The sequence below is a fragment of the Astatotilapia calliptera genome, chromosome 1 (assembly GCF_900246225.1).
Source record: "Astatotilapia calliptera chromosome 1, fAstCal1.2, whole genome shotgun sequence".
Taxonomy (NCBI): Eukaryota; Metazoa; Chordata; class Actinopteri; order Cichliformes; family Cichlidae; genus Astatotilapia; species Astatotilapia calliptera.
This window is the reverse complement of record NC_039302.1, coordinates 28977912-29005330: the sequence shown is the minus strand read 5'-3', so window position 1 is coordinate 29005330 and position 27419 is coordinate 28977912. Positions and strand designations below refer to the sequence as shown.

Genomic DNA, 27419 nt, shown 5'->3' with positions numbered 1-27419 from the left:
GGGAGAGGGGAAAGCGATTTAAAAGCTCGCATTTTATATCGTCTCTGCTGGAGAAGGCGAGCCTTAAAGTTCCTTCAGAATGGGCAGTCTTCCCTCAGAAGCATCTGGACAACAACAGTATCGGGTCATAGAGTCGTGTCCTTAACTTTACCAAGTATGGGGGGAAGCCTTTTATTTGCAGGACTTTAAATTGCGTTAGCAACAATGGCATTCAACCATTTATCTTTTTTTTAAATTATCCTTATGATTAATGTTTTAGGTAATTGTTAAGTAGATTGTTCAGCGCACAATGCGCTCAGTGCGCGCTGTGACGTAGAGAGGATTTTACTCTGAAGTATGCTTCACTTGTCGCCTCGTATTCCTCACTACATCAGATTCCACAGGCATTTTCCTTAATGGTTTACTAATAATAGTAACTCGGATTCAGTAGGTCTGTTTCCTACAGGACGAATAACGTCGCTTTTTCCATCTTCGCAGTTCTAAGAAGTTTCCCGCTGTGCGTAACTGAAACTTTACGCACAAACACCAAATCTCTCTAAACTCTTTTTTTTCTTTTCCCTTCTTTTCAGCCCATGTACACGGGAGTATCGCCTGTAGTGTCGGCGGAGAACACTTGCGTATCCGCTTTTTGCCGGCGGGATAGCGGTCCTTATTCAAGCGCACCGACCCAGACCGTTAACTCCACCAGAACCCGCAGGGGGCCGTGAGAGCGCCGCGCCAGCGTGTGCTTCGTACTCACTGCAGAGAAGATGAATATCCAGGTTATGCCAGAGCACAAGCTCTCATCGGTTGCCCCAATGAAACAGTGCAATGTGGAGAAAAAAGAGGTAGAACTGATTCTAGTGAAGGATCAGAACGGCGTCCAGTACACAAATTCCTCGATCATTCCCACCAATGGTTGTCGCGTAGGTCCACCCGGATCCTCCTCCGAGGACAACCGAGAAACTTGGGGCAAGAAAATAGACTTTCTCCTGTCGGTTATTGGCTTCGCGGTGGACCTGGCTAATGTCTGGAGATTTCCTTACTTGTGCTACAAAAATGGAGGGGGTGAGTATGTGGCCTCTGTTTCTAATACGAGTGTATATAAAGATGCTTATTTATTTTTTTAATTACCAGACTGATTCTGTCACTAAATAGTCGTAATGTAACGGCAAAGATAGCGGACAGCGAAAATGAACTACAAATTACCCTAGGTGCCCTTAGTAAAATTTTCTTCTGTACTGGTGTTCCTTTATTGATGAGGATGAGGATGATGATGAGACGTGTGTGTAAAGTGTGTGTAAATATGTTTTTATTTTATTTTATTTTATTATTTATAAAAATAAATTTATGTTTATTTCCTAAGCAAATAAAGTAAATATCCTTTAATTAACTAAATGAGCTGATGACAAGACATGAAATTAATGATTTGAAACTGTCAGATAAATAATGGAAAGTGACGAAAAATTAAAGTGGCTTGTGGCTCCTCATAAATTCTGGGGACAAGATAATCAACTTAAAATATATATTTTTTCAAATGTACTTAATAGCTTTAGCCAATGTATGTAAACTGGACTTTAATGGACTATGGATTGTTTACAAAACTACCAAACACTGCATTGATGCTATACAGCAGTGAGAGAAAAAAAGTACAGTGTGTGGTTAAATAAACAAAGGAATTTAAAACAAAGTGGTGTTTTACTTTCAACACTAATGACAACAGAGTGCTCACTAGAAGGTGCGCCCTATATGTTTGTCTGCATATGCATTCACAAAAACATGTTGTGGTCTGTGTTCACAGTGGTCACCTCTACCGCCAACCTGTCAATCATATAGGCCCTCAGCAAAATGTATTCATTACTGTGAATAATGTGTCAGTTGTGATGGACAATGTCAAGAACAATTCAATTGTGAGAGGTTGTTTCCATTTTGGTGGGTGTGCTACTGAGGCACAGCATGAAAATAGCCATGAGCCATCCCACTTCTATGTTATAGTGTGCTGCTTTTACAAGTATGTTATGGTTTGTGGCCCCTACCACTTCCTTTCTCCTTTTCTTTTTGAATATTGTGTTTTGTTTGGCACTTATTTCACTATCAGGCACCCTTGTTAGTTTTTTTTTTTAATATTTAATTGATATTATTTCTCTCCTTCCAGGTGCCTTTTTGATTCCCTATATTCTTTTCCTGTTCATTGCCGGGATGCCATTGTTCTACATGGAGCTTGCCTTAGGCCAATATAACAGAGAAGGAGCAGCTACGGTTTGGAAAATATGCCCCGTCTTTAAAGGTGAACTGTGACACACCCAAACACAGAGACACTCTACATTTACCTGCACAGCCATGTATGTCTATATACTTCACCCTTCACTGATCTCCTAATCTGTGTACCTGCTTTGGTCATGTTGTTTTTGCTTCTGTTCAGTGTCTTGCCCTTTAATTTTGTCCATCTGTTCTTGTCCTTTCGCCCTCAGAGGTGCATAGTGTCACTTTAAACTAGTGTCTGTCACATTGGCTCTTTCATCTCTCTGTATTTTCTTTAATCCCTCACCTATTGTACTTCCAACCTTGCAGCCTTCTGCAAATCTATCTAATCTAATCTAATCTAATCTAATCTAAAATGTCAACTTTCCACGAGTGAAACAAAACCACACTAGGCCAATGTTAACAGTACGCTAAGGAAAATAGATGATTACAATTTAATCACTCATATTCGACAGAAGAACACTGAAACAACTCCAATAAAACCCAGTCTACTTTAGATTTACAGAAAAGGACAGTGACCTCACTGGAGTTTGCAGCTAGCTTAAAACCTTTAATTTATTACCACCAAAATGACAAGTGCTTTTCATATTATGTAAACCAACTGTAGACGCTCAGAATATTTAGATATTTTGTCAGAATAAGAGTGAATTGTTTTTCTCTCCTTGTATTTTTTTTCCCAAAGTCTTGCCCTCCATATTTTCGCTGGCACTGATTCCCTACTGTTATCTTTATGAGGATAACTGACTGCCAATATGTGCCAAAATCTTCAGATGCTGATTTCAACAGCTCTTTGCAAAGCAAAATTCTGCAATGGTATTACAACACAGTTAAAAAAAATCAGCAGGAGTGCAGAAAACATGTGGATAGTTACTACCTAAAAACAAAACAGATCTACAGCGTGCAATAGAATGCTATAGTCTGAATAGCTAGTGGACACTGTTTGGCCACACATTTTCATAGATTATAGGCCTTGTACTAAAGTTTGTATGCTCTCTTTTGCAATCTAACAGTGAAAGAACCACTGTTAGGCTAAGTCCATCACTACTACCTGCATCAATAAATTATCTTCTGCATCTTCATAGCAACAACTCAGGGTAGCAACATGTTGCTACTCTGCCACATGTTATTATGTATCTTACTGTTCAGTGAGGTAGGTTGTTGCTTTCATATAATGTTTATACAAGCTACTCCATGTTCATATATTGTTGTAACTCTAGTGTCAGAAGCTTTAGAACTTTGTTTTACAATACTCATACACATGACTTACACTTGTGCTCCTGGCAGACTTTAAATATTAGTAGACTAGTGTGCACCTGATGACTTAGACCAGGGGTCCCCAATCCCAGTCCACAAGGGCCGGTGTCCCTGCAGCTTTTAGATGTGTCCTTGATCCATCACAGCTGATTTAAATGGATAAATTACCTCCTCAACATGTCTTGAAGTTCTCCAGAGGCCTGGTAATGAGCTAATCATGTGATTCAGGTGTGTTGACCCAGGGTGAGATCTAAAACCTGCAGGGACACCGGCCCTCGTGGACTGAGATTGGGGACCCCTGACTTAGACAATGAAATATGTAGGAGAATAAAACTAATCAACTGAGAAGAAACCTAATCTTTTTTTAATCACGACTTATGCAACCAATAACTGTTTAAACTTCATTTGACAAAATGTACAAAAAAAGTTAGTATAAAAACTTGAAAAGTTTAACAATAAAGGAGGTATTACAACGTGTATCTTAAAAAAACGCCAGAGAAGTCCCTCTGTCTCCACTGTTAAAACAGCACCAGTCACTGCTTTTGTTGGCTTTTGTGCTAAGGCGGATTTGTTTTTTTTCCTGCGTAGAATGAGTGGGTGATGGGTTTATGGGCTTCTCTGCTTCATGCAAGGACATTACATTCCAGAGTAGGCAAAATAACCCACCCAGAATCCATGAAAATATAGTGGATATATTTGTGTGTGTGTGTGTGTGTGTGTGTGTGTGTGTGTGTGTGTGTGTGTGTGTGTGTGTGGACAGTATTTCTGTTTTCAAAATACTGGTAAATTTTCAGATATGTGTATTTACCATTTACTACAGTCCCAATGAAAAAATATAGGTGCAGGTCATGGTAATGGCGAAACGATAAAACAAAAACTTGTTCCCATGTCTGCAACCTCTAGTGCTTATTTGCCTGTGTTACCCATTGTTTGTTGATTATATCGCTTTCTCTTGAGTAATGGGTGAACTCCACCTCATTTTCCATAGTTTATTTATTATACCTCCAGCTTTATACACTTATTTTTACAAATTATCTTGAAAAAAACCACATTGGAGTGTTTTTTAAAAAGAACTTGACAACTGCATGAATTCCATATTGTGAGAATAAGCCGTAATTTCTTTCTCATTAATAACCCAATGTTCCTTAGGTGTGGGCTACACTGTGATTCTCATAGCCCTGTATGTTGGCTTCTACTACAATGTCATCATTGCTTGGTCACTCCACTACCTGTTCTCCTCCATGACTACTGAGCTGCCATGGCTCAAATGTGGGAACAGCTGGAATAGTGTGAACTGCACTGAATTCAATGGATCTCTTCCTGATAATAGCACATCATACGCCAAGAACAAGAATACACCGGCAGCAGAATACTATGAGTAAGTGATTTCTGAAATTAATTTGTCAGACAATAAACTATTTAGAGTACTGGATTTTAACAAAAATGAAAACTGGCAGATTTTTTAAATTCAAAGCAAAGGAACATCCTAGCATCTAGCTTTTTTGATGAGTGACAAAATCATTAGATTAAAAACCAGAAGCATGTCTACATCTGTTTTTTAGTAAAACTCTTATGAAAATCTGAAGGCTAAATGTATATTGAGTATATAGTGTAAATGAAATAGTAAATCAGTAAATAGTAAACGTAAAAAATGTAGTGATCTTCATCACAGTATTGTATATAAATGGGTTTTTTTTTTAAATTGATGACAGTGCTTTGACCTGCTTAAACAGGAACTTGCTGTCTTCATAAGACAGTGTTTAAATGTTTTGTTCATTCAAAACTCAAGTATTTGTTTTTTTTGTATTGTTGCTTTATTAGATGCAATTAGCCTGAGTCAGTAAACTGAATACAGTATAATAATTTACATTTTAACTATGACATACTGAAGTGAAACATTCTAGTTTTGAAGTTGTTCTCACAATAACATTAGAATAACATATACACCTGGCTAAAATAACCCAAGTAATACTTCTAGAGGGAAACTACCAGTTATGGAAACAGAAGTAGAAGACTTCAAAATTGTCCAGCTATAAATGTTTTCACTGTAAAAGGCTTAAACATAAAAAGTTGAAATGCACTCTTTGAAGTGAATGAAAACACTCCATCTGTTTATACTTCAAAGACAGCCAGTTCTTCCCCAGCTTCTGTGAAGACTGACTGTGCAGTCCAGAGGAAGTCTGTGAAATGATTTGGACAATACAAGGGACACATGCTAAGCATGACGCACAGAATACATTGACAGTGCACCACAGCCAATGAGCTTTTCAAGATTTTTCACTCCCATTCGGCTGAGCATGTATGTTTATTTAATCAGTATATATAGTTATCTTTCAAACTTCAGGAACCCTTAAACTTGATTTGTTTTAGGTACCAAATACTTTTTATTTAACACAAAGAGGTCAGTATTCACATGCAGGCTCTAACCTTTTGGATTACGTCAGATCCTCAAAGAAGTGATGCAATATTACTTAAAGCATAGACAGGATCCATAAAACCACATCTCAGAATATATATTCCTCATGTATTATTGAGCTTCATTCACAGACAACAATGGGGTACTTTAAGACAGATCTCGCACTGCAGGGGACAATAAATCCTCCTGCTTACAGCTAGCTTTGAACACAGGAGCAATGCCAAAGCACAGCATGAGGAAGGCCAACTGAGTCAACAGTTCTCTTGCTTCACCTTTTGAGCTTAGTTTGTAACACGAAGTTAGTGTGTATCAAAGTTCAACAGTAAAACAAACTGTAAAATATAATGCCTTCAAAAAACGGGTTGTACTTTACATGGTTTACCAACCTAAGTGCCAAATACAGCATTTCAGTGCAGTACATTATAGGCAGAAGACAGCAAGCGTGTACACATATTGTCAACCAATTAAACTGATATGACAAATATTTTAGGAAGTAGCTGTCAGTTGATTATTCTTTGGTGTAGGGTCTAATGATCCTATACCAGCTTGTTTATTGGTTGTTTTCAACCAAAATTAAAAAAAGCCTGATTATTGATACAGCCTTTGTACCCTCAGAGTAACACTAAAATATCTGACAAAGACCTAAAAAGTGTTTAATAATAACTCATTTGAGGTTTTTCACCTCACTGTTACCTTTCCTGCAAACATCTGATGGGATTTTATTATAGCATAAAATAATGATTTCTAACTATTGTTAATTTTGAATAAAATTCAATGGAATTTTATTCAATGGAAGTTTATTCCACTGAATTCTTCTAGAACCAAGTCTTTCCATTTGACAGCTATCTTGCCAATGGCTCAAATCAGATTGTGGACACAAACTATCTGGCTTATGAGATCATTGAACCAAGACCATGTGATTCATGTTATGTTACTAAAGCAAAAAAAGGAGAAAAGAAAGTATACTTGCGTACATTCTTAGTATGTTAAAAAATAGAGCTAGGTTTCTGTAACTACATAAGTGAAAATGTGGTGAACCTCTATTGCATCAGTCGATCAACAAGAATTTCCTCTTTTGGCTTTTGATTGGCTCTTTATAGATAGAGGTGAGACAACCAATTCTGTTGCATGGATTGCAGTTTTCTCATAGATTTGTATTATTTTGAATGATGTCCCTGATGATGTCCTTTTTTAAAAAAAAATCTTTTTCCACTTCTTTTATATCAAGTCAGTTGAGAGGAAGAGCTTTTACATTACATATACAGCAAACATACACTATGGCTGACCTGGCCTTATATAGGTGATATCAAAGTAAATTTTAAATCATGTAAAAGGGTTTAGCTTGGAAGACGTCAGCTGCAGGAGTCACGTAAGGACAGCCAAAAACATGATCTCTGCCAAAAAATCTGACCTGGGGAAAAGAGATTTGCTGGGCACTCCTCTGTGATTAATATGATAACTTTTACAGTATCAGATCAAAGAAACCTTCCAAACGTTAAATACCCAGATCACTGAATCATTTCAATTACCATAAAACATAGTATCTTTGCTGTCTCATTGCTTAAAGCCATACATGTCAAAAAACCACCGGCTTTCACTTAATATTTAGTCTAATAGTTTGCTTCAAAGTACTTTTGAAATGGCTAAACTGCTTTGGGAAACCTTACACAATTCTAAATTGTATTTCTGTAATTTCTTAATAAAATAACATAATGACTAGGCTTTGTTTACAAAAAACAAACTTGTAAGAAATATAAAACTCTTTTCCATCTGGTCTGTGCTGTAATTTGGTTTTTTACGCTTTCAGTAATATTACAGTATGATTCCTCTTATAACAACAATTTCCGGTCTCTACCAACTCCTGAAACAAATATCTGACACATTAGATGTGATTCTATACTTTTTTGCTAGCTATATAATACTAACTGTGAAAAGTGAACCAAAGTAATAAAATGAAACAGAGCTGAAAAATTAGTGGATTCTTTCAGTTGATTTAAAATAAGAGCCAGCATCCAATGATACATTGTATGTTGTGTGTCTACACTACTTCACACAATCCAGTTTTCTTCTTAATTCACTTTTGTTTTTTTGTCTTATATTTGTTGTTCCCAGGTACTAAAGCTTTGGGCACACACTAGGCTCCATCCTTAAGTCTCCCTGATGACAAGTGGAATCAGACATGATTCATTAGATCTGATTAAAGACAGATTCTGTAAAAAAACATGTTCCATGTTTTCCTCCTGTCAGAGTATATTATTAACATAAATGATGAGCTTATCAACCAAAGTTACAACTAGAAATATTTTTTTAAGTCAGCAACACTAACTCCTTTCATTATCGTACACAATATCTATTCTCTACGGATCTAGCCTGAAAGCAATCACATCTGATGTTATGTCAAGGATAACTAGACTTGATAAATAGCTCTCATTTGAACTAAAATATCTAATTTCACAGACACTTGAAGAAACTGCCTTTGCTTCTGGCGCACACATGAATTTAACATTTGTTGAAATAATTGTTCCAATCACATGTAATTTATTAAATAAAGCAGATTAAAATTACATAGAGGTGTAACTTGACACTCAGGACTTTGGTCCTGAGTTTTACATGTGCTTTTTCAAATTTTTTAAGCAACTTGAAAACCAGGCTGAATGTAAAGTAGTGTGCTAGCTTCAAATATACAGAGATGAGTAATGGTAACAGTGAGTGTTGGGATAGCAGAACAACTGGCTTAGTGAGTGACGATTAGACTAAATGTGTTTAGAGTAACTCGGCCAAAGGGGCCTGGATTTATGTTATAGTGCGCATGTACTGGCAGTGCTTTAGCAATGCTATCAGATGAGCAAGGAGGCTCTGGGGCATTACAGCATAACACTAAGATGAGGCCTACAGGCCAGAGCAGAGACTCTCAGCTCCTCTCCTCAAATAAACTGATGTCTTCACACGAGCATCTTCTTCCCCAAAGACCATATAGCTTTGAATACATTATCTGAAAAAGATCAGCAAATGTCTGTCTCTGAACAGTCTTCAGTTTGCATGTCCTTGAGGATACTTGTGTCGGGCTGTTGTGTAAGCAACCTGAATATCAGATCCAAATCCAGTTCCACTGCTTATCAGCCCATAACATTGCATGCCAATTGAATTTTATCTTTCTTGAGGAAAGTCTTAGGGCAAATGTGAAAGGAACAAAAGTGCTTTTAAATGTTTAACTGCACGATAATGATATCCAATTAAAATCAAACCAACTCCCAGTACTTATCAGCTCTGGAGCAACATCTAACAATTTATAATATCATGACCTGGCTTGTTTTTGGGTTGTTGCCCATCACAAGCGCTCATTGGGACAGGCTGATCTCTTGGGGTCCATGGATGCAGAATCCTAAATTGATGCTTTGGAAAGCATTTTTCATGCATTCCAACAACTGCCTCCTTTCACAGTGCTTTTGAGTAGATCTAAACATTTTATTATTATCCATCCATCCATCCATTCTCTTCCGCTTATCCTTTTCAGGGTCGCGGGGGGCGCTGGAGCCTATCCCAGCTGTCATAGGGCGAGAGGCAGGGTACACCCTGGACAGGTCGCCAGTCTGTCGCAGGGCTAACACACAGGGACAGACAACCATTCGCACTCACATTCACTCGCACATTCACACCTAGTGGCAATTTGGATTATCCAATTAACCTATCCCCACAAGTTGCATGTCTTTGGACGGTGGGAGGAAGCCAGAGTACCCGGAGAGAACCCACGCAAACACGGGGAGAACATGCAAACTCCACACAGAAAGACCCCGGCCTGATGGTGGAATTGAACTCAGGACCTTCTTGCTGTGCGGCAACAGTGCTAACCACCGTGCCACCGTGCTGCCCATTTTATTATTATTATTTTATAATTATTATTATTATTATTACTATTATTTTAAATAAATTCCAGATGTTGCAACCACACCTAAAAACAGCAAAACCAGCATTTCATTTATCTGTTATCTTAATCTAAAGAGAAAATCATACTATTTTCTATACTCTTCAGCCAAACTGTAGATATTTCTTAGTAATAGTAATGAGTAACTGTATAAAAACAGATATTCATTATGTCTGTGTTGGTTCTCATTCATTCAGGTCATGGTAGTCTAAGGAGCTTGGAAGAAAGCGACTGGACTTCTTTACCTAAAGATCTTTAAAAAAAATTCACTCACTTTCTTTTCAAGCTCCTTAGAAGACATTCATAATCAATCCAACATTATGTGGCACTTTGAAACTTTTAAAAGTAAAAATTTCTATTTGGTTAACAATAAAAGAAAGATCTCATGAGTTTATCCATCTATGACCAGTGTGTAGTCTTATAATCTTTGCCCAAAATTAATTTGATCATCAAGAAAAGTCACTGTAAAGATTCAGAAGAAAATGCACTCATGAAGACATTGTTATCTCATTTAATTCCTCTATAACTTAAATTTGCCAATTTTGTATTGCTTCTAAATGTGTTATGAAAGAAAAGTGATTTTTTGATGTGCTGGAAGACATACTAATATTTTAGGATGACATATTAAGTAACCTGAAAGATGAACTTTTCACCATACAATATGTGTACAGGTTTTTCTAAGCATTGGATGCTGTGAACTTCCTTCCCATTACTCTAGAGCAAACATTCAAAGAATGGCCTAGCAGATGAAAACAATATTTACTGTAGATAGGGAAGGAAGAGATACCATTTGTCTGTCTTTGTTTCATTATGTCATAACACTGCACTTGAATCTTTGAACCACAACCTTTAATCTTACAGTAGCATTTTGCTTGAGGAATAGCCTTATAAAAGTAGAACAATGCCATAGGTCTTTATTGACAGTTTCAAAGCATTTGTGTGCAGTTGGGTGACAAAGGAAAGCAGTTAATTCACTTCGAAAGCCTGGAAGCTAGATGCGTTTTCATCCAATTTCAAACAACTTTCATCCCTTAAATTTACTGTCAGAGCCGGGCAGGCCGAAGTGTTTGAGGTGTGGACCCAAAAGCAGACACTGGAGAGAAAAACTAAGTATAACAAAAAGCAAGCTGTTTTTTAATGCTGATATCAAAACAAAAAACAAGGCAAAGAGAGCTTAGAAAAAATTAAACTAAAACCTAAACTGGGATAAACTAGGTTTAACAATGAAAACCATGACAAGAAAACATTAACATTAAACTGAACAGAAGCATAAAATAATCCTGGGACCTGATGTGACATGATCTAAGGCGAACAGACGAAACAACGCTGAACAGAGGGAGACAGAGGACTTAAATACACAGAAGGGTAATGAGGGAAGTGGAAACACCTGGGAAAACGCAGCTGACACAAATGAATCTGAATCAAAAATACAAAATAAACTCAAAATGCTGGGACACAGATCAAGCCCCCTTACATTTACAAGCCAACAATGTTAAGTGACAAACTAAGGAAACCATCAGCTACTAGTTGGAAATGTTGGGACACATTTGTCCCACAAGTTGTTTTTACCCAGGACACTTGTTAACTTACTATTTTTAAGACTACCCGAACTGTTGTAGAAAATGAATGAGCTTATTCATCAAAAAGCATGTCTGGTAAGATATAGCTTCAGTGTAAAATAAATACATAAATGAATTTAAGATGCTTTATCTGTGACAACCTATGCTAAAAGCAGTGTTACACGACAGTTTAAATTGATATATAGCACTTGTTTTTTGTATAATTTTTAATAGATATATGATTTATGGCTTTGTTATTTACCAACAATGCTGTGTAATTCTTCAAAAAGCTTGTGAAATACTAAAAATTGTTTGAATGGAAGTATACACTGCATGAAAAGGGCAAGATAAACCCTCTTGGTGTCATGATATAATGCTATTTATCATCTTTTGCAGACGGGGTGTGTTGAATCTTCATGAAAGTAGTGGTATCGAGGACCTGGGCTGGCCTCGCTGGCAGTTGGTTTTGTGCCTGGTCGTGGTAGTCTTCATCCTGTACTTCAGCCTGTGGAAAGGTGTCAAGTCGTCCGGCAAGGTACAGCCATGGATCAACAAACAGTTTTCTTAGTTTTTTCTCAATCGTTTTATACCAAGTGGGATGATTGTTCATATCCACAGTTCATTGTATTGCACGTTTTCACTGAAAAAACGGTTCACTGAAAAAAAAGGAAAGTATGATTTCCTTTTTGTTTTCTGTTTGTTCCCTACTCAGGTGGTGTACATTACAGCTACAATGCCCTATGTGGTCCTTTTTGTGCTGCTGATCCGAGGCATAACTTTAGATGGGTCTATGGATGGCATCAAAGCTTACCTCTCTATTGACTTCAAGCGACTAAAAACTTTAGAGGTCAGAGACAGACTATGAAATTCCCTGTTTCAGTGCTATGCAGATTTACACTTTTGTGCTTTTTTCAGATGCTGAGTTGTTATTGAGTTGTTGTTAGGAGTTAGGTCATGAAACCCTCAGGTGCATTACTTAACCTGCTGCTGCAAAAAAACAGTCATGTCAGTGTCTAAGTCGATTTACACAGCCCACTTTCTGAGTTACTGTTATGTAGTGGGTGGAGTATGTCATGCTTAGGGTTAAATGCTAAATTTCATTAGTGCCTCCCAGACTGAATGAATGTACAGTATATGAATGAATGTGCTCTATACACACAATCTTGAGACACAGTCTTCCACTGTCTGAGCTCATGTATGTGTGTAAGGGTTGATATTCATGTTTTGCAAAACATTTGCACAACATCCATAAATAATATACCTGACATGTTTTGTAAAATAGAGCCTGGTGTTCCTGGCTGATTAAAAAAAGGTGCAGGTAGACAATGATTTGTTTTCTCAAAGATGATATTCAGGGAAATAATGAAAGTTAGTGTATTCACGTCAGCCTATGGCTGTGTGGCATTTTAGGTGGGAACCCTCTCTTTAGGAATTGATACATTTTCTTGTTACTTTTGGCATAGGTGTGGACTGATGCTGCAACACAGATATTCTACTCGCTGGGTGCAGGATTTGGTGTGCTCATTGCATTTTCTAGTTACAACAAATTTGACAACAACTGTTACAGGTAAAAGTTTGCATTATATTTGTGATAATCTGAAATAAGCCCACTGCAAAATTTATCCTGCTGCTTTTAAGCTGCCCTGTTTTTTCAGCTTTTAATTGGATTATGCTGCAGAGGTGATCTTAATCTGTCTAACTTACCCCAATGAACAGGTGTTAGCAGAGCAGATAAAGTACAGGCCAGGAAGAGCTGCCAAATAATAGCCAAAGGCTGTATGTTCACCGGTCTGTTTAAATGCTGCTTTTCCTCAGGAAACGTAGGAAATGTGGTTGGAGACTTGACTAATCTTTTCCACATAATTAGGTTGCAGTTGTCCTCTTACAGGGAAATGTTGTTGGCAAAACACTTTGAGTTTGACCTATGGTATATATATGTATATATATGTATATACATATATACATATATGTATATACATATATATATATATGTATATACATATATATATGTATATACATATATATATGTATATATATATATGTACATATATATATGAGACGCCCTCTAGGATGGTAGAGAATGTGTGTGTGTGTGTGTGTGTGTGTGTGTGTGTGTGTGTGTGTGTGTGTGTGTGTGTGTGTGTGTAGAGTGAGAAAGAGAGAAAGTTGTCTGCTTTGTGCAACAGGCAGACAACGCTTGCTTAAAAATAGCTTAAATAAGTGAATATTATTATTAACTGCTTATATTGTCAAATAAGTAGATAATAAATAATAGTCATAACAGAGGCCTCCAAGCTAAATCTTAACTACACTCTGATATATGCATTATGGAACCTGCTGTCCTGTCCTCTCTCATTTATTCACGTTTGCTAAACCCCAAACTAGGCCTCTTTTGCCTTCCTCCTCTCATGTCCCATTTAGAAATGTGAGTGGACTGCTGGCAGGTGGAATTTGCATTATGCCCTTAGTGGCAAATGAGCAGATTTGAACTATTTGAAAGGCAGCAGCCTGGAAGAACAAGCAAAGTTGGAAATAGTTTTGTTTGAATACCAACAGAGACAGAACACCAGCTAAATAGTGAAAATAATGATAATTAAATAATGAAATAAAAGTCCTACTAATTAAAACTTAGCCTAATAATTTTCAATTAACAAATGGAAAAGGAAATTATTATGACAAAGAAAAACAGCTTAAAATAACAGGAAGTCTAATATCAAAACACACCAGATTCCAGTTAAAATCTAATCATGTTTGTGTAATCATTAAACTATTAATAAACTATGTTAATTCGTCTTATTAAATGAAAATTGTAGGGGATCACATACAGAGACCTGTTTAACGAGACAGATGTAAATGATTTCCCCGGGATTGTGATAAGAGAGGACCCAAATGCGGCACTGACTTTGATGAGATGAGTGAGCTTTTCTTTATAAGTAGAGATACTACAGACAAAAGTGGAAGTGTTGAGGACAGGAACTAAGAAATAACCTAAACTGGAAAAACCTAACAAATGAAACTGAAGCCAAAACTCAGAGGATGACATGCAGAGGAACACAGGGAGACTCAGGGAGACAACACAGACAAACCAGCAACAAGCACGAGAAAACACAGGGCTTACATAGTCACAGGAGATATCAGGCAATGGGGGACAGGAGGGGAACAAAGCTTGGAGAAATCAGTGCTGACAAGACAAAGAAGCAAAGCAGAATACACTAACATGAGACACAGACCTTCAAATTAAAACAGGAAGCATACAGAGACAGCCTGGAGGAAGAAAGAGAACATGAAGAAGCACATGACGGGATAAGGAAACAGAACACAAGGAGTGGGAACACGGCACCAGAACTAACATCACAATGTAAACACAGATACACAGAGGGCAAGTACACGAGGGGAACCTACTGAATACACAGGGAACTAAACAGAGAATACAGCACAGGTGTCGAACTCCAGGCCTCGAGGGCCGGTGTCCTGCTAGTTTTAGATGTGTCCTTGATCCAACACAGCTGATTTAAATGCCTAAATTACCTCCTCAACATGTCTTGAAGTTCTCCAGAGGCCTGGTAATAAACTAATCATTTGATTCAGGTATGGTAAATGTATAGCGCTTTACTAGTCCCTAAGGACCCCAAAGCGCTTTACACAATCAGTCACCCACCCATTCAGACACTGGTGACGGCAAGCTACATTGTAGCCACAGCTGCCCTGGGGCGCACTGACAGAGGCGAGGCTGCCGAATACTGGCGCCACCGGGCCCTCTGACCACCACCAGTAGGCAACGGGTGAAGTGTCTTGCCCAAGGACACAACAACCGAGACTGTCCGAGCCAGGGCTCGAACCGGCAACCTTCCGACTACAAGACGAACTGCCAACTCTTGAGCCACAATCGCCCAATGTTCACCCAGGGTGATATCTAAAACCTGCAACCTAAACTAGAACACTGGACACTAAGGAATAAACTAAGATTAACAAAAATAACCTGAAACATTAATCATAATGCAAAATCACAAAGACACAAACAACTCAAAACGCTGGGTCGAGAGAACCAGGATCCTGACATTAAATACATTTACAGAAGTGAAATGAATACAAATAATTGAATAAAAATAAATTTTTCACAGCCTATAAACTAAAAATAAATGTCGAAAGGGGTGGTGTTAGGGGGTAGAAAATTTTTTGTTGTTGAGATGAGTCACTCACTAAACCAATAAAGATGTCAAGGTCAAGTTGGATTTGTTCTTTTGGTCTAACAGCAGCAAGTTAGTGACCAAGCACCATAATCGCCTTTCCAACCACCTACTAGAAGCAAGGGACAAAAGTTTCTCATTATGTATTATATGTAAATCAATCCATGAAACATTTGAAAGATAACAAGTAACATTCGGCTTCATTTTAGCTTTTTTGCCTTCTTGACCCAGTACAAACTGTGATGCAGATTACCATAAAAGAGAAGCACTTATATTAGCAGTGATTTAACAATGTTTGATGCCATAGAATGTGAACAAATGATACTAGCTCATTGGAACTATTGTGTACTATAAAGATCGAAAAGGTCGGATAGTTGGCACTTTTAAAAATAGAAGGTATACCGAAAAAAAGAAAACTGTTCCTTCTTAACTTTTTATTTTTGCATGTGCTTTCTTAATCTAGGGATGCTCTCTTGACCAGCACTGTGAACTGCGTTACCAGTTTCTTCTCAGGGTTTGCCATCTTCTCTGTGCTCGGATATATGGCTAAAAAACATGGGGTGAAAGTAGAAAATGTGGCAACAGAGGGTAAGTTTTCACATAGCAGCAAAAGCATTCGTAAGACTGACATCACTCACTAACCTATGTTGCTGTAATGCATTTTATATGTGATTTTTAACTTTGGAACGATTGATACAGTATTCGATCATCTGTACTTAATACTGAATACACATAGATACATACAGGAACGCTGAATTGTTCATTGTATATACAGGTGCAGGTCTGGTGTTTATAATCTACCCTGAAGCAATTTCAACACTTCCGGGCTCAACATTTTGGGCCATTGTGTTCTTCATCATGTTGCTGACTTTAGGCATTGACAGTGCAGTAAGTACTACAGACTATTACAGCAGCTCCTTAAACTAAACTCATATCCTTACAACTGAAAGTGGACCGCTTATTTATAAACAGTTATTTTCCAATTATCTCTATATTTTATATATAAATATATAATTACTCACACACACTGTTGGGGAGTAACGGAATACATGTACCGCCATTACGTATTTAAAATACAAAATATGAGTAACTGTATTCTGTTACAGTTACCATTTAAAAAGGTGGTATTCATAATATAGTTACTTTGCTGAAATAAAGGGATTACATGGCGGTCTTTTCCTGTTTCATATGTTAGACTATGCCCTCTCTATTTTTGGTTTCAACGCCCAGACAAAACACGCATTAAGAGGCTCTATTGCCTGTGTCTCAATCTCACGGCCCATGTCACCTCTACTTGCAGCCCGCATAATGACGTGAAGAAATATTATTAAAAATTATTGTTCAAAAAATTATTTAATATGAAGGCAATAGGCAGAGTGTTTACAATCATAGCTCTAAAGAATGTAGCCTCATGGGCAGTGTAGTCCAGTTGTAAGTAAGCTATTAAGACTGGACTGTACACTGTGTTCGTGTTTTCTTCCGAAACAATAAGTTCCTTTGGAGCAGCCTTTCAACGCTTCTCTCTGTCTCTCGTTAGCAAAGTTGACCCAGACAACAAACTAAAGCTAGTTTTCGGCTACGAGCCCGACACGAACCCGATGTATTAGCCAGAGGTCCCTTTATTACGGTTCGGAGCCGCGGACCTGTTTTATATACGTGCGGAATAGTTTTCTATAGATCGCTGCAAAAAGTGCAGCCTTACCTAATGTCCACCCTACTGTTACTCATTTTATATTAAGATTTAAAAATCTAGTTGTTAAGTAATCCAAGGTATTCAGAATACGTTACTCTCATTGAGTAACGTAACGGAATACGTTACAAAATACATTTTGGGGCATGTATTCTGTAATCTGTAGTGGAATACATTTTAAAAGTAACCTTCCCAACACTGCTCACACATTATGCAAGTGGAAAATAAATATGTTAAGTTGTAAAAATATATAAAAGCCCAAAGACAAAAATAAGGCAGCAGTTGTGTGGTGAATGTTACAGCTGAAATACATTATTATGTATGCACAACAAGAAATAATTTTATTAAGAGAGAAAAAAGTGTAAATAATAATGTGCACTCTGAGAAAAATGTGTTACTGTGGTTCACAAATGATGCAACAAAAGTAGACACCTCCAAGCACAGTTGTAAATGCAGCAAAAAGACATTGAGGAGCAATAGAGCTCCACTCACACCATACTCAGAGGTCACATATGGCCAAGTTCCTTTAGCACTGTCTACACAAAAGTGTCCACAATGGTTTGACCTTAATGTGTACACAATTCTCTTTCAGTGTGACATGTCGTATGTTGCTTGGCAGTATTGTCGACTTGACAGTTAGGTTAACATTGTCAAGTTAAACTACAACAACAGGATAGATAAGATAGATAGATAAAAAATTAACTTATCGATCCAATCACTTATTGCATAGAACAGATTGGGGTGTGTAATAAAAATATTAAACAGTATAACGGTATTTATTTCATTAGACTCTTTATTGGCACAAAACATGAAAAATGTTGGTACATTTAAACAAAAGGAAACTAGCATAATGTATGTGTGGCTTCAGGTGTCATCAAATGATTAGCGAACAACATGCCAGTAAAAGAACAGAAATATAATAATAATAAAGTGAATGAATAAAATAAACAGATAATTGACAACTACAAACATAAATATTAATAGAAATATTGTTACACTATAACCAAATGAATTTTTGCATGAAAAAGCTCTTATATCATAAGTCATCTAGACTGTCAGTCATGCCAAATACCTAAAGTTTGTATTTTGGATATTATTAACATATTTAAAGATGATCTGCATCCCTGTATCCCACTCTAATCTTAGGACAGAGTAATAACTATTTCACAATTATTATTATTTCATAAAATATTGTACAGATTTGAGGATTTCCAATTATTTTATAATATACCATATCTATCGCCATTTTGTGTGATATGTAGATATTTCACTAAGGTTTTTCTCCTCTGAAGCCACCTCTTGTAGCTAAAACACTGCCATAACAGTATTGACTGAAATTGCAAAGTTGCAGTTGTATGATTGCCATTGGAGTTCACTTATGGCTCAGATTCAGTTCTGAGTGTCTTGTGTCTTTTTGTGTGTCCCCTCCCAGATGGGTGGCATGGAGGCAGTCATCACAGGCCTGTCAGATGACTTTAAGATTCTCAAAAGAAACCGAAAGCTTTTCACCTTCGCTACAGCTTTTGGAACCTTCCTGTTTGCTCTGCTCTGCGTTACCAACGTCAGTATGACTGGATGTTTATCTGCTTATTTACTTATTCATGAATATCTAATTAGTAAATATTGTTTTAAATATTTTACTTTTGTAATATACTTTTGCTTTGTAAAACACAGCTGACATTTAAAATGCAAGGGACTAAGTCTCATGACTTGATGCCATCACGAAACAAACTCTTTCAAAGAAAAAGACCAGCTCTGATAACAAATCATAATTTATTTAAAGCCAATATTCAGTTTTCATTCACATGGTATCACCAGCAAGGTAAAATTCATGCTGACTGTGGAAATATAAACTTTGGAGACAGGATGAAATTGTGTTAGTGAATCACATGGTTTATTCCCTTTATCAGATCAGTAAAATTATTAGTAAAGTGAATGATGCCTTTCTTTTGGCGTATCCTTGAGAAAGGAAACAGACCAAATCAAAGATTTACTTACGTCAAATGTGCATGGCATATCATCCTGAGATGCCAACTCCACAAACTCAATTTTAAATAATCTTTTAGAACAAAATTTGTATATGACGTCTATTAGTTCGTTTACGTTGAGAGAGACTTGTTGGTTGATTTCACCAGCTGCATTATCTTCAAAGTAAAACAGTTATATATGGCACACACACTAAATGATGGTTCTTTCCTGCTTTGTAGGGTGGAATGTATGTCCTGACCTTGTTAGATAGGCATGCAGCAGGGACTTCAATACTCTTTGGTGTGTTGATCGAGGCCATTGGAGTGTCGTGGTTTTATGGTAGGTATGCCCATGGTGTTCTTTATTATTTAATATTCTGTTAAGTTATTTATCTGTATATCTGTATATGTATCTATATTATACAGATAGGTATCCAATTAAAGTGAGAGGATGAACATTTATCCCATTAAAATCCTGTTAGGATTTTACTGGTATGGAATTGGTCCACTTGTCTCCTTTGAGGGAAAGATCTCTGCAAATCAGTGCAAAACTTAGTTGTTCTCTGTCCTGTGAACCTGAATTGGATTAGCAGAAGAAAATGGATAGATAAGACAGAAATTTAAATGGTGGAAAAAAGCAGACAGTCTGTCATAGGTTAAGCAAGGGAAGACCAACAAGCAGAAAATTAAGTTTAGTGATGAGTTTTGCCTTAGTGGAACACATATCCAGTTTGCATTTGTTTGTATTTTGCACTATTGCAGCACAGGGATGAACAAGATAACATACTTGACTTAAAAGTGTCATTAAGAGAGTTGTACAGAGGCAGAGAGAGAGAGAGAGAGAGAAAAGTGAATAAACCAAGTCCAAGACAGAATACTTTTTGGCACATCACACCTATCTAATCTTTTAAGTCATCTGTAGACAAGCAAAACTGGATAGATATAGATAGATTAAAATATCTAGGAGGCAGAAAGAAATGTTGATAACAACATGGTCATTTCTTTGAAATAATGATATGAATAAGATGCTTGATGGGTTATGTCAGGTTTAGATTATCTCAGGTCACTCATGAAAAATAATAGTGGACTATGAGGGTGTAAACCATGTTGCATTTTCTCCTTGTGTCCAGTGAGACTACATGCTTGGCACAAAGAGCTGGCTGAAGCCTACACTGATTAGTAACCTTCGCTGTTTAACTTTTTATGCTCGCCCCAGGTGTGGATCGCTTCAGTGAAGATATTGAGCGAATGATGGGCTTCAAGCCAGGACTCTACTGGAGGCTGTGCTGGAAATATGTCAGCCCTGCTTTTCTGTTGGTGAGAGCGGCAACAACAAGAAAGATTGTAGTCCGATACTCTGGGACAGGCATAGTATCTGAGCTCAGACCAAGACACATACTCAGCAAGGCCAGATAAAACTAAAATGTTTCAAGAATCAGTGACTGGATTTCTTGGAATTATTATTTACTTTATGTATTTATTTATTTAATTAATTTGAATATCTTGCATTCTTAATGTTTGAAAGCTGCATTGAGGTCCAGTTCAATTCAATTTAATTAAATTCAGTTTTATTTATTTAGATGGCCTGTATTTGTATAGCGCTTTTACTAGTCCCTAAGGACCCCAAAGCGCTTTACACAACCAGTCATCCACCCATTCACACACACATTCACACACTGGTGATGGCAAGCTACATTGTAGCTACAGCTGCCCTGGGGCGCACTGACAGAGGCGAGGCTGCCATATAGCACCAAAGCACAACAATAGCTGCCTCAAGGTGCTTTATATTGCTAGGTAAAGACCCTACGATAATCCAGCAGGTCCATTTCATTCCAGCATTAAGTTTCCTTCTCAGTGATACAGTACTGGTTAGCTCATGCAAGATGTAACATGAGAAATAATAAAAAACAGAGAAAGAATAGAGAACTTAAAAAAAACAAAAACATTTACTACACCAGAGAGAGCACATATGCACATAAGCACAGAAGGAGGGTGGGATAAGGGAGAATTGTTTGAACCTTAGCGTGCCTCCTGGCGAGTTCCTCACTGGCAGGTGGATTTAGCAGTGCGCTATTCCACGTGCATTAGAGGAAGCGCATTGCTCGATTCACTGTTATGCAAAAGTGGGTGTAGACAGCCATGTGCTTCCTTTAATATATATGCGTGGTGGTTTGCAGAAATTAGTAAAATTACATATTGTAATGAATAATAACAAGTTACCATTATTTATGTATACATTTTCGTATACAGGGAATTCCCCGGGTTACATGCTTTTGTACACCAACAGAATACATATCCTTCCTGAAAACTAAAAAGTTTAATTTGTTAGTAAGCTAGGAGATAAGTAATATGGCAGCGATATGGCAGTGAATTCAGTGTTTACTTTTTAAGTCAGTGAATACACTTAAGTGTCCATGTGTTTCTCTGTGTGAAGTAATAATTTGTTCTGGACTATAACTTAGATTTACAGGCAAAAATGTCTTACAAGGCAACAAACTCTTGTGGCCATTAGAAGCATTGCTGTTTTTTTTACAGCCAACTTCATTAAAGAATCTGAATGCATTCATTCATTCACAAGACTTGGGAAAATACTGTCTCAATGAATGCTGAAAGAATTTGGGATCAATCACATGCCTTCCTCTCATATATTAGTACACGAGAGATGGAGAACAGTTTATTGAAGCATAAACAGTTAAACAGATTAAATTAGTTTCATAAATATCATTTTTCAATCATGTTCTGCACATATTTTGCGGTGTGTGGTTTCATAGAAGTGTGTTGCTTGTTAGGGATAAGAATTGATAAGGAGTTAGTGATTCCAATTCTATTATCAATGTCTTATTGCTTTAATTCCTTACTGATTTTCTTTTTGTTTTTCACTGGGTTGTTATTGGCTCTGTTGGTGTCACCACCATCACTAGGCAACATTTCAAAGGCATTCCATTAATGCAAATTAATTGCCTATTGTGTGGGCAAATGTTTGTGCATGTGGGAGAACTTTACTGTTTTTACTGTAATCAGTATTGGGGTTGTTACTCAAAAAAAGTTATTTATTACACAAATTACAAATTTGTGTAATATGTGTAATATGTGTAATGGAGTATTTTGCATAATTAATTTGAGGAGAAAGTAATTCATTATATTACTTGTTACATTACTTTTGCATTTCTCTGTAAAATGACCCAAAACACATTGTCTTAAATTACAATTTAACAATGTAAATCTATGGGCTATAGTCCCATACACCAACACAAATCTCTATCCTAATGACACATACAGTATATGATCTTTATCGTAGTATTGAGATATGACCACAAACCCAACAACACAAAGCAAAGATGGACACAAAGAGACTTTAAAGTGATCGCTGCAGTGATTCTACTTTAGAAACATGGACAGGTATAAGTGGAGGCTGCAGCCTGATTGCTCATCTGTTTGCTACCTTTTGAAATTTTGGGTCTGGCTGCTGGGCTGCCAGCTTTGAGCACTCAGCTTTAACATCAGTCTGGGTTTTTGGCTAGCTTAGCATTAGCACAGGGTCTGTGCAGATGGTTGCAAAAAGCTAGGGTTAACAACATAATGCAGTTGTTTCTGTCCTGGTTTTCACTTTACCATCGTGCTCTCGTCCTTTTAAAAGTAATGGTCATATCCACACTCTACACTCCACAAGAAATGAAATCAGCTGATTGTAGCAGTGCAAGTGCTAAGTGGAAATGAAAAGGGGAATCAACAGGCAAGCAATTTAACAATTTTGAAGAACTGATCAGATCAATTCTCAATTCCCATCCCTATTGGTGATTTAAATGTAGTACTCAGTTTCTGATCATCTAATTATGCTTCTCACTGGTTCTCTAAATTGTCTAGAAACCTTTAATTTTACCATACCTAAATTATTAAAACACAAACGAAATCATAGACCCCTTGTATAGCTTTTTGCTTTTATGAACATGAGCACAATTCTATAATGAGCAACAACCTGCAATATGTACCAAAAATCTTCATGGTTACACCTGCAATTAAAGACCAGATGCATTTTATATCCGTTTTAATTCTTCCTTATCTAAAACCTCCTCAGTTTCAGGTTAGTTTTAATTAGTCTCAATTAATAGTTCTAGTTGTATTTGCAATCTCCCTACTGCAAACTGCACAAGAACCTTACACATCCTCTCCAAAACACTCTCCCGCCAAGCTGTAACCCTGTGTAAAAACATTAGTCAGCAGTTACATGTTAAGCTCCTTCAACTCCCCATTCACCTGGCTGAGCTTTTATTTCACTCTTCTGTTTACATTCCTGCCTTTTATTCTTTTCCTTTTTTTTGCCTTTGTTGCCTGTTTTACAATTCTATGCATGTTTTATTTCAGACATTAAGACCATTATCACTCCAAATAGATCTTACCTTTATATTGTGTCTATTATTCTCTTTTTCTTCTCTTTTCTGTTCTATTTTCAACAGTTTGTGGTAATAGCCAGTCTGACATCATCAGACCTGAGCTATGATAACTACGTCTTCCCTGAATGGGCCAACCAAATCGGCTGGGGTGTGGCATTGTCCTCCATGCTGATGGTTCCTTCTTATGCGATGTATAAGTTCTGCAGTCTATCAGGAACCTTCCGAGAGGTTTGTATCAGGATATGTTCAGCACACAACGTTTAAAAGTAACTGTATTAATTTCGTGACTCATCCAAGTGACTTCTTCAGTTTGTCTCTCCCACTGAAAACACAATTTCCAGATAAACAGGTTCAACTTTCTTGAATTTCCTTACCTGGATGATTAAGTGTGTATCAAGACATATATATATATATTGACTAAGGTTTTCAGCAGGCTGATCATTGAAAAGAAGCAAATATAAAAGACGTTTTCACTGTAGGAAGCACTTTGTTAGAAACATTTTAAAACAAAAATCTAATTTATCTATATTCTTTGATGGATATTTTCTCATGGGTCTCATCTGTCACTGGAAAAAAAAACATTCTTTCTGATCATTTGCTAGTCCAATATTTCACCATGGACTTCAATCTCGCACCCAAAGCAAACATCATTTTTTGCTTAGATTAACCTGTTTTTGATTTGAAGGATCATCGCTCAGAATTATTATTTCTTTTTTAGTGCAAAGAGCAACTAGAAGTATAAATAAGTAGTTGGTGAAAAAAGTATCACTCTTCATACGTATACAATACACATAAAATAGAGCATCAAACACAGTGAAAATTAATCTTACATAAGAGTAGCTAGATTCAGTCACTTCCATTGGTGTACACTAATGCTGTGTGAATTTGCTTTTGTTAAACTCTTGAGACCTATATTGAACACTTAGCAGTTAACTATTGTTAACGCCACTCCATTGTAACAATTCCTTCATCCTTCTGGCATTTCCCATTGATCCTCAGTGATAAATATTATTCTCAGGTTTCTCAGGGCATGTGCTGAAAACTATTATGATGCCTATTCATTTTTTTGGCTGAAGTTTCCTCATGATAAAGTATTTTGCATGTTCTTTAGAAGAACTCATTCAAAAAATCTATCTATCTATCTATCTATCTATCTATCTATCTATCTATCTATCTATCTATCTATCTATCTATCTATCTATCTATCTATCTATCTATCTATCTATCTATCTATCTATCTATCTATCTATCTGTGTGTGTGTACTTAATAGAGGACATGCTTCTGTTAGAACTGATTTGTCGTAATTACTTGTTTTGCAGAGGATAGCTTACTGCATCACTCCAGAACATGAACATCACATGGTTGCTGAAGGAAAAGTCCGGCAGTTCAAAGTAAGGCTCACATTTTTTTGTTTAAATATGAACTGGCTAAATGGCTGTAATTAATTTGGATTTGAACACAGGTGTGTCTACTAACTATTGACTATTGACTATTGTCTCAAAGTGTGCATGAGAGGCAAACAAAATGTATGGTAGACTTACAAATGTAATGTAATGTCATTTTACTGAACAGAGAACAATATCAAAATATAATAAGGTACTTTTAGCATGTTGATAAAACAGACCCTTGTGAGTAAGCAATGAAGTATGGATGAGTATATCTATTGTGTTACAGCTCAGACACTGGTTGGCCATCTGATCACAAATACAGTACCCAGAATGCTATCATCCATCCTCACATCTGGTGTCTGAAGTTCCTGTGTGCCACCTGTGGTCAGACAGACAAGAAGAACAGTAGGCTCCAACCTCTCTCAGCAGCCTCCCTCTTCTCTCTGCATTTACCACCCAAGGCCTTTGTTGTCAACAGTGGCTTCAAGCATTTTGATTCAAGAGCCTGCCTGCTAACATTTGGAAATCATTCTACAGCTTCCACTACCAAGGGAGGATCACACTGTGGGAAAAATTTACAGTTATTTGCTCATGATTTTTATACACCTTAGTTTTCATTTTGTACACTTTTCATTATCTCTTGGAAGGTATAAAACTTAAAACAGAAGCAATCCCATTTCCCTGTATACTACTAAACAGGGGACTAAAAATGTTATAACTTTGAAACTTGTTTTAAAGATTCTTTATTATTGCGTTGTTATTGGAAGAAAGTCTTTATTCTTACCATTCTGTGTGCACAGTGACTTATCAATGTCAGTGCCTTATCAAGCAAGACACTCTATGTTTCTTACAGTTCACAGACAAAGAAATAAAATACACTGTGTCGACTCAGGAACCCACTACAATCCAACCGCTTTGTGGATGGCAATCTCCTAGTCCTTTGACACAAATTTCAAAGAGCTGGGAGTCAACAGTGCATCAAGGTCAAGCTCTTTATCAAATGAAAAACCAAGAAGAAACAATCCTTTTGTGTCACACTGTGTTATAGTAAAGGGAATAATGCATGTATTACTCCAAAGCTTCAAAGAACAGTGGCAGGCTTCGTTCAGCTCTTACGCTTTCAGAAGCATAAGGAAAACTTATAATTAAATCTTAGCCTCAAAGAATGGCTAATTTATAACCTGGTTAGTCTCTGGCTGCTCACTTAAGGTGCAGGGGAAAAAATTCACCAAAACAAATGGCGTAACTGTTACAAACAGCTTTGTATTTGTGTTGTGTGACTTTTATCTTCCATTTTTTTGTCTGTTTAGTGCTTCTAAAGAATCTCTGTGGCTTTTCCTTCAAGGAGACAATGAGAGAAAGGACAGTGAGAGCATGTGTGTGTGTGTGTGTGTGTGTGTGTGTGTGTGAGGGTGTGTGTGTGTGAGTGTGAGTTGTGTATTGGGATTATGTTGCAAACCATGCTATATGCTGTTAGCGCACATTACACAGAATACAACAATCAAATGCCTCGTTTTCTTGTGCTGTATATTAATGATTATGTTATTTGATTATAACACTTATATTTTCATTTGAAACACGACTTGTAGTGTTCCTGTTTTCATCATCATAGAAGTGCCAACAATTTGTATTAGTGATATTTTTTATCTTCTCCTGTTTTTTTTTTGTTTTTTTTGTTTGTTTTTTTTATTGGGATGAAGTTAAAGGAGTCTAACCTTGAATCATAACAGAAAAAGGAATAAAGCCACAAAGAAAAAAACAAATATATGTGGAATATATAAGAAGATATAGAAATATATGAATATATTCTTTTGTTATAGCTAATATTGTATTTATCAACTTGTTTATAGCAAACCGTGAATGTAAAGTATTTTAAACGTAACTGTCCATAGTCATAATATAGTGTTTGATGTATAGCTAAGAAAAAAAATTATATTCCATGTAACCTTGGGCTACTTTGTCACATATGAATGTGAAAAAAAACCCACCCTGGCTTTACTGGACTACGTTTAGAGTAATGCTATGTACAACACCAATGTCCTATTGATCGTGAGTGACAAATGTCTATGAAGAATTCTGAAGTATCAACACGATGATAATAAAGAATTTCTTCTATACAGTTTAACATTGCTTTTTCTTTCTTTATTTCCTTTTGTTTTAGTTTTTAAGCATTCAGCTATTGCTAACTTCATCTGTTTGTCATAGACATTATGAACACAGTTAGTTTTACTGTTGGATAAGCACTTCTAATACTGGTTCACTGTGCCTTTGTACTCATGCTACTAACTCTGTTTTTTAGTTAATGCTTACTAAAGTTCAGTATCCTTAAGGTGGTATCATTTTCATGTTCATCAGTTACTCTAAAAGAAACTCTGAAACTATAATACAAAGTTAGTAAATTAC

The 27419-nt window shown here is 36.7% G+C and overlaps 1 protein-coding gene across 3 annotated transcripts; it reads left to right on the top strand.

Annotated features, from left to right (window-relative positions):
• On the top strand, positions 1–27138 carry slc6a2 (solute carrier family 6 member 2). 3 transcript variants are annotated; one of them, XM_026173437.1, is made up of 15 exons: positions 1–154; positions 570–1047; positions 2135–2266; positions 4645–4873; positions 11789–11927; positions 12105–12239; positions 12856–12959; positions 16043–16167; positions 16355–16467; positions 18702–18830; positions 19477–19576; positions 20453–20553; positions 23691–23855; positions 24948–25019; positions 25303–27138. In XM_026173437.1, exons 2-15 carry the CDS (start codon positions 750–752, stop codon positions 25324–25326), a joined length of 1866 nt encoding a protein of 621 aa, XP_026029222.1. In that variant the 5' UTR covers positions 1–154; positions 570–749; the 3' UTR covers positions 25327–27138. The 3 variants fall into 3 exon arrangements, with proteins under 3 accessions (XP_026029222.1, XP_026029242.1, XP_026029232.1); XM_026173457.1 differs by lacking the exon at positions 1–154 and adding an exon at positions 163–430; XM_026173447.1 differs by lacking the exon at positions 1–154 and having other exon boundaries at positions 163–1047.
• Positions 27139–27419: the final 281 nt, after the last annotated feature.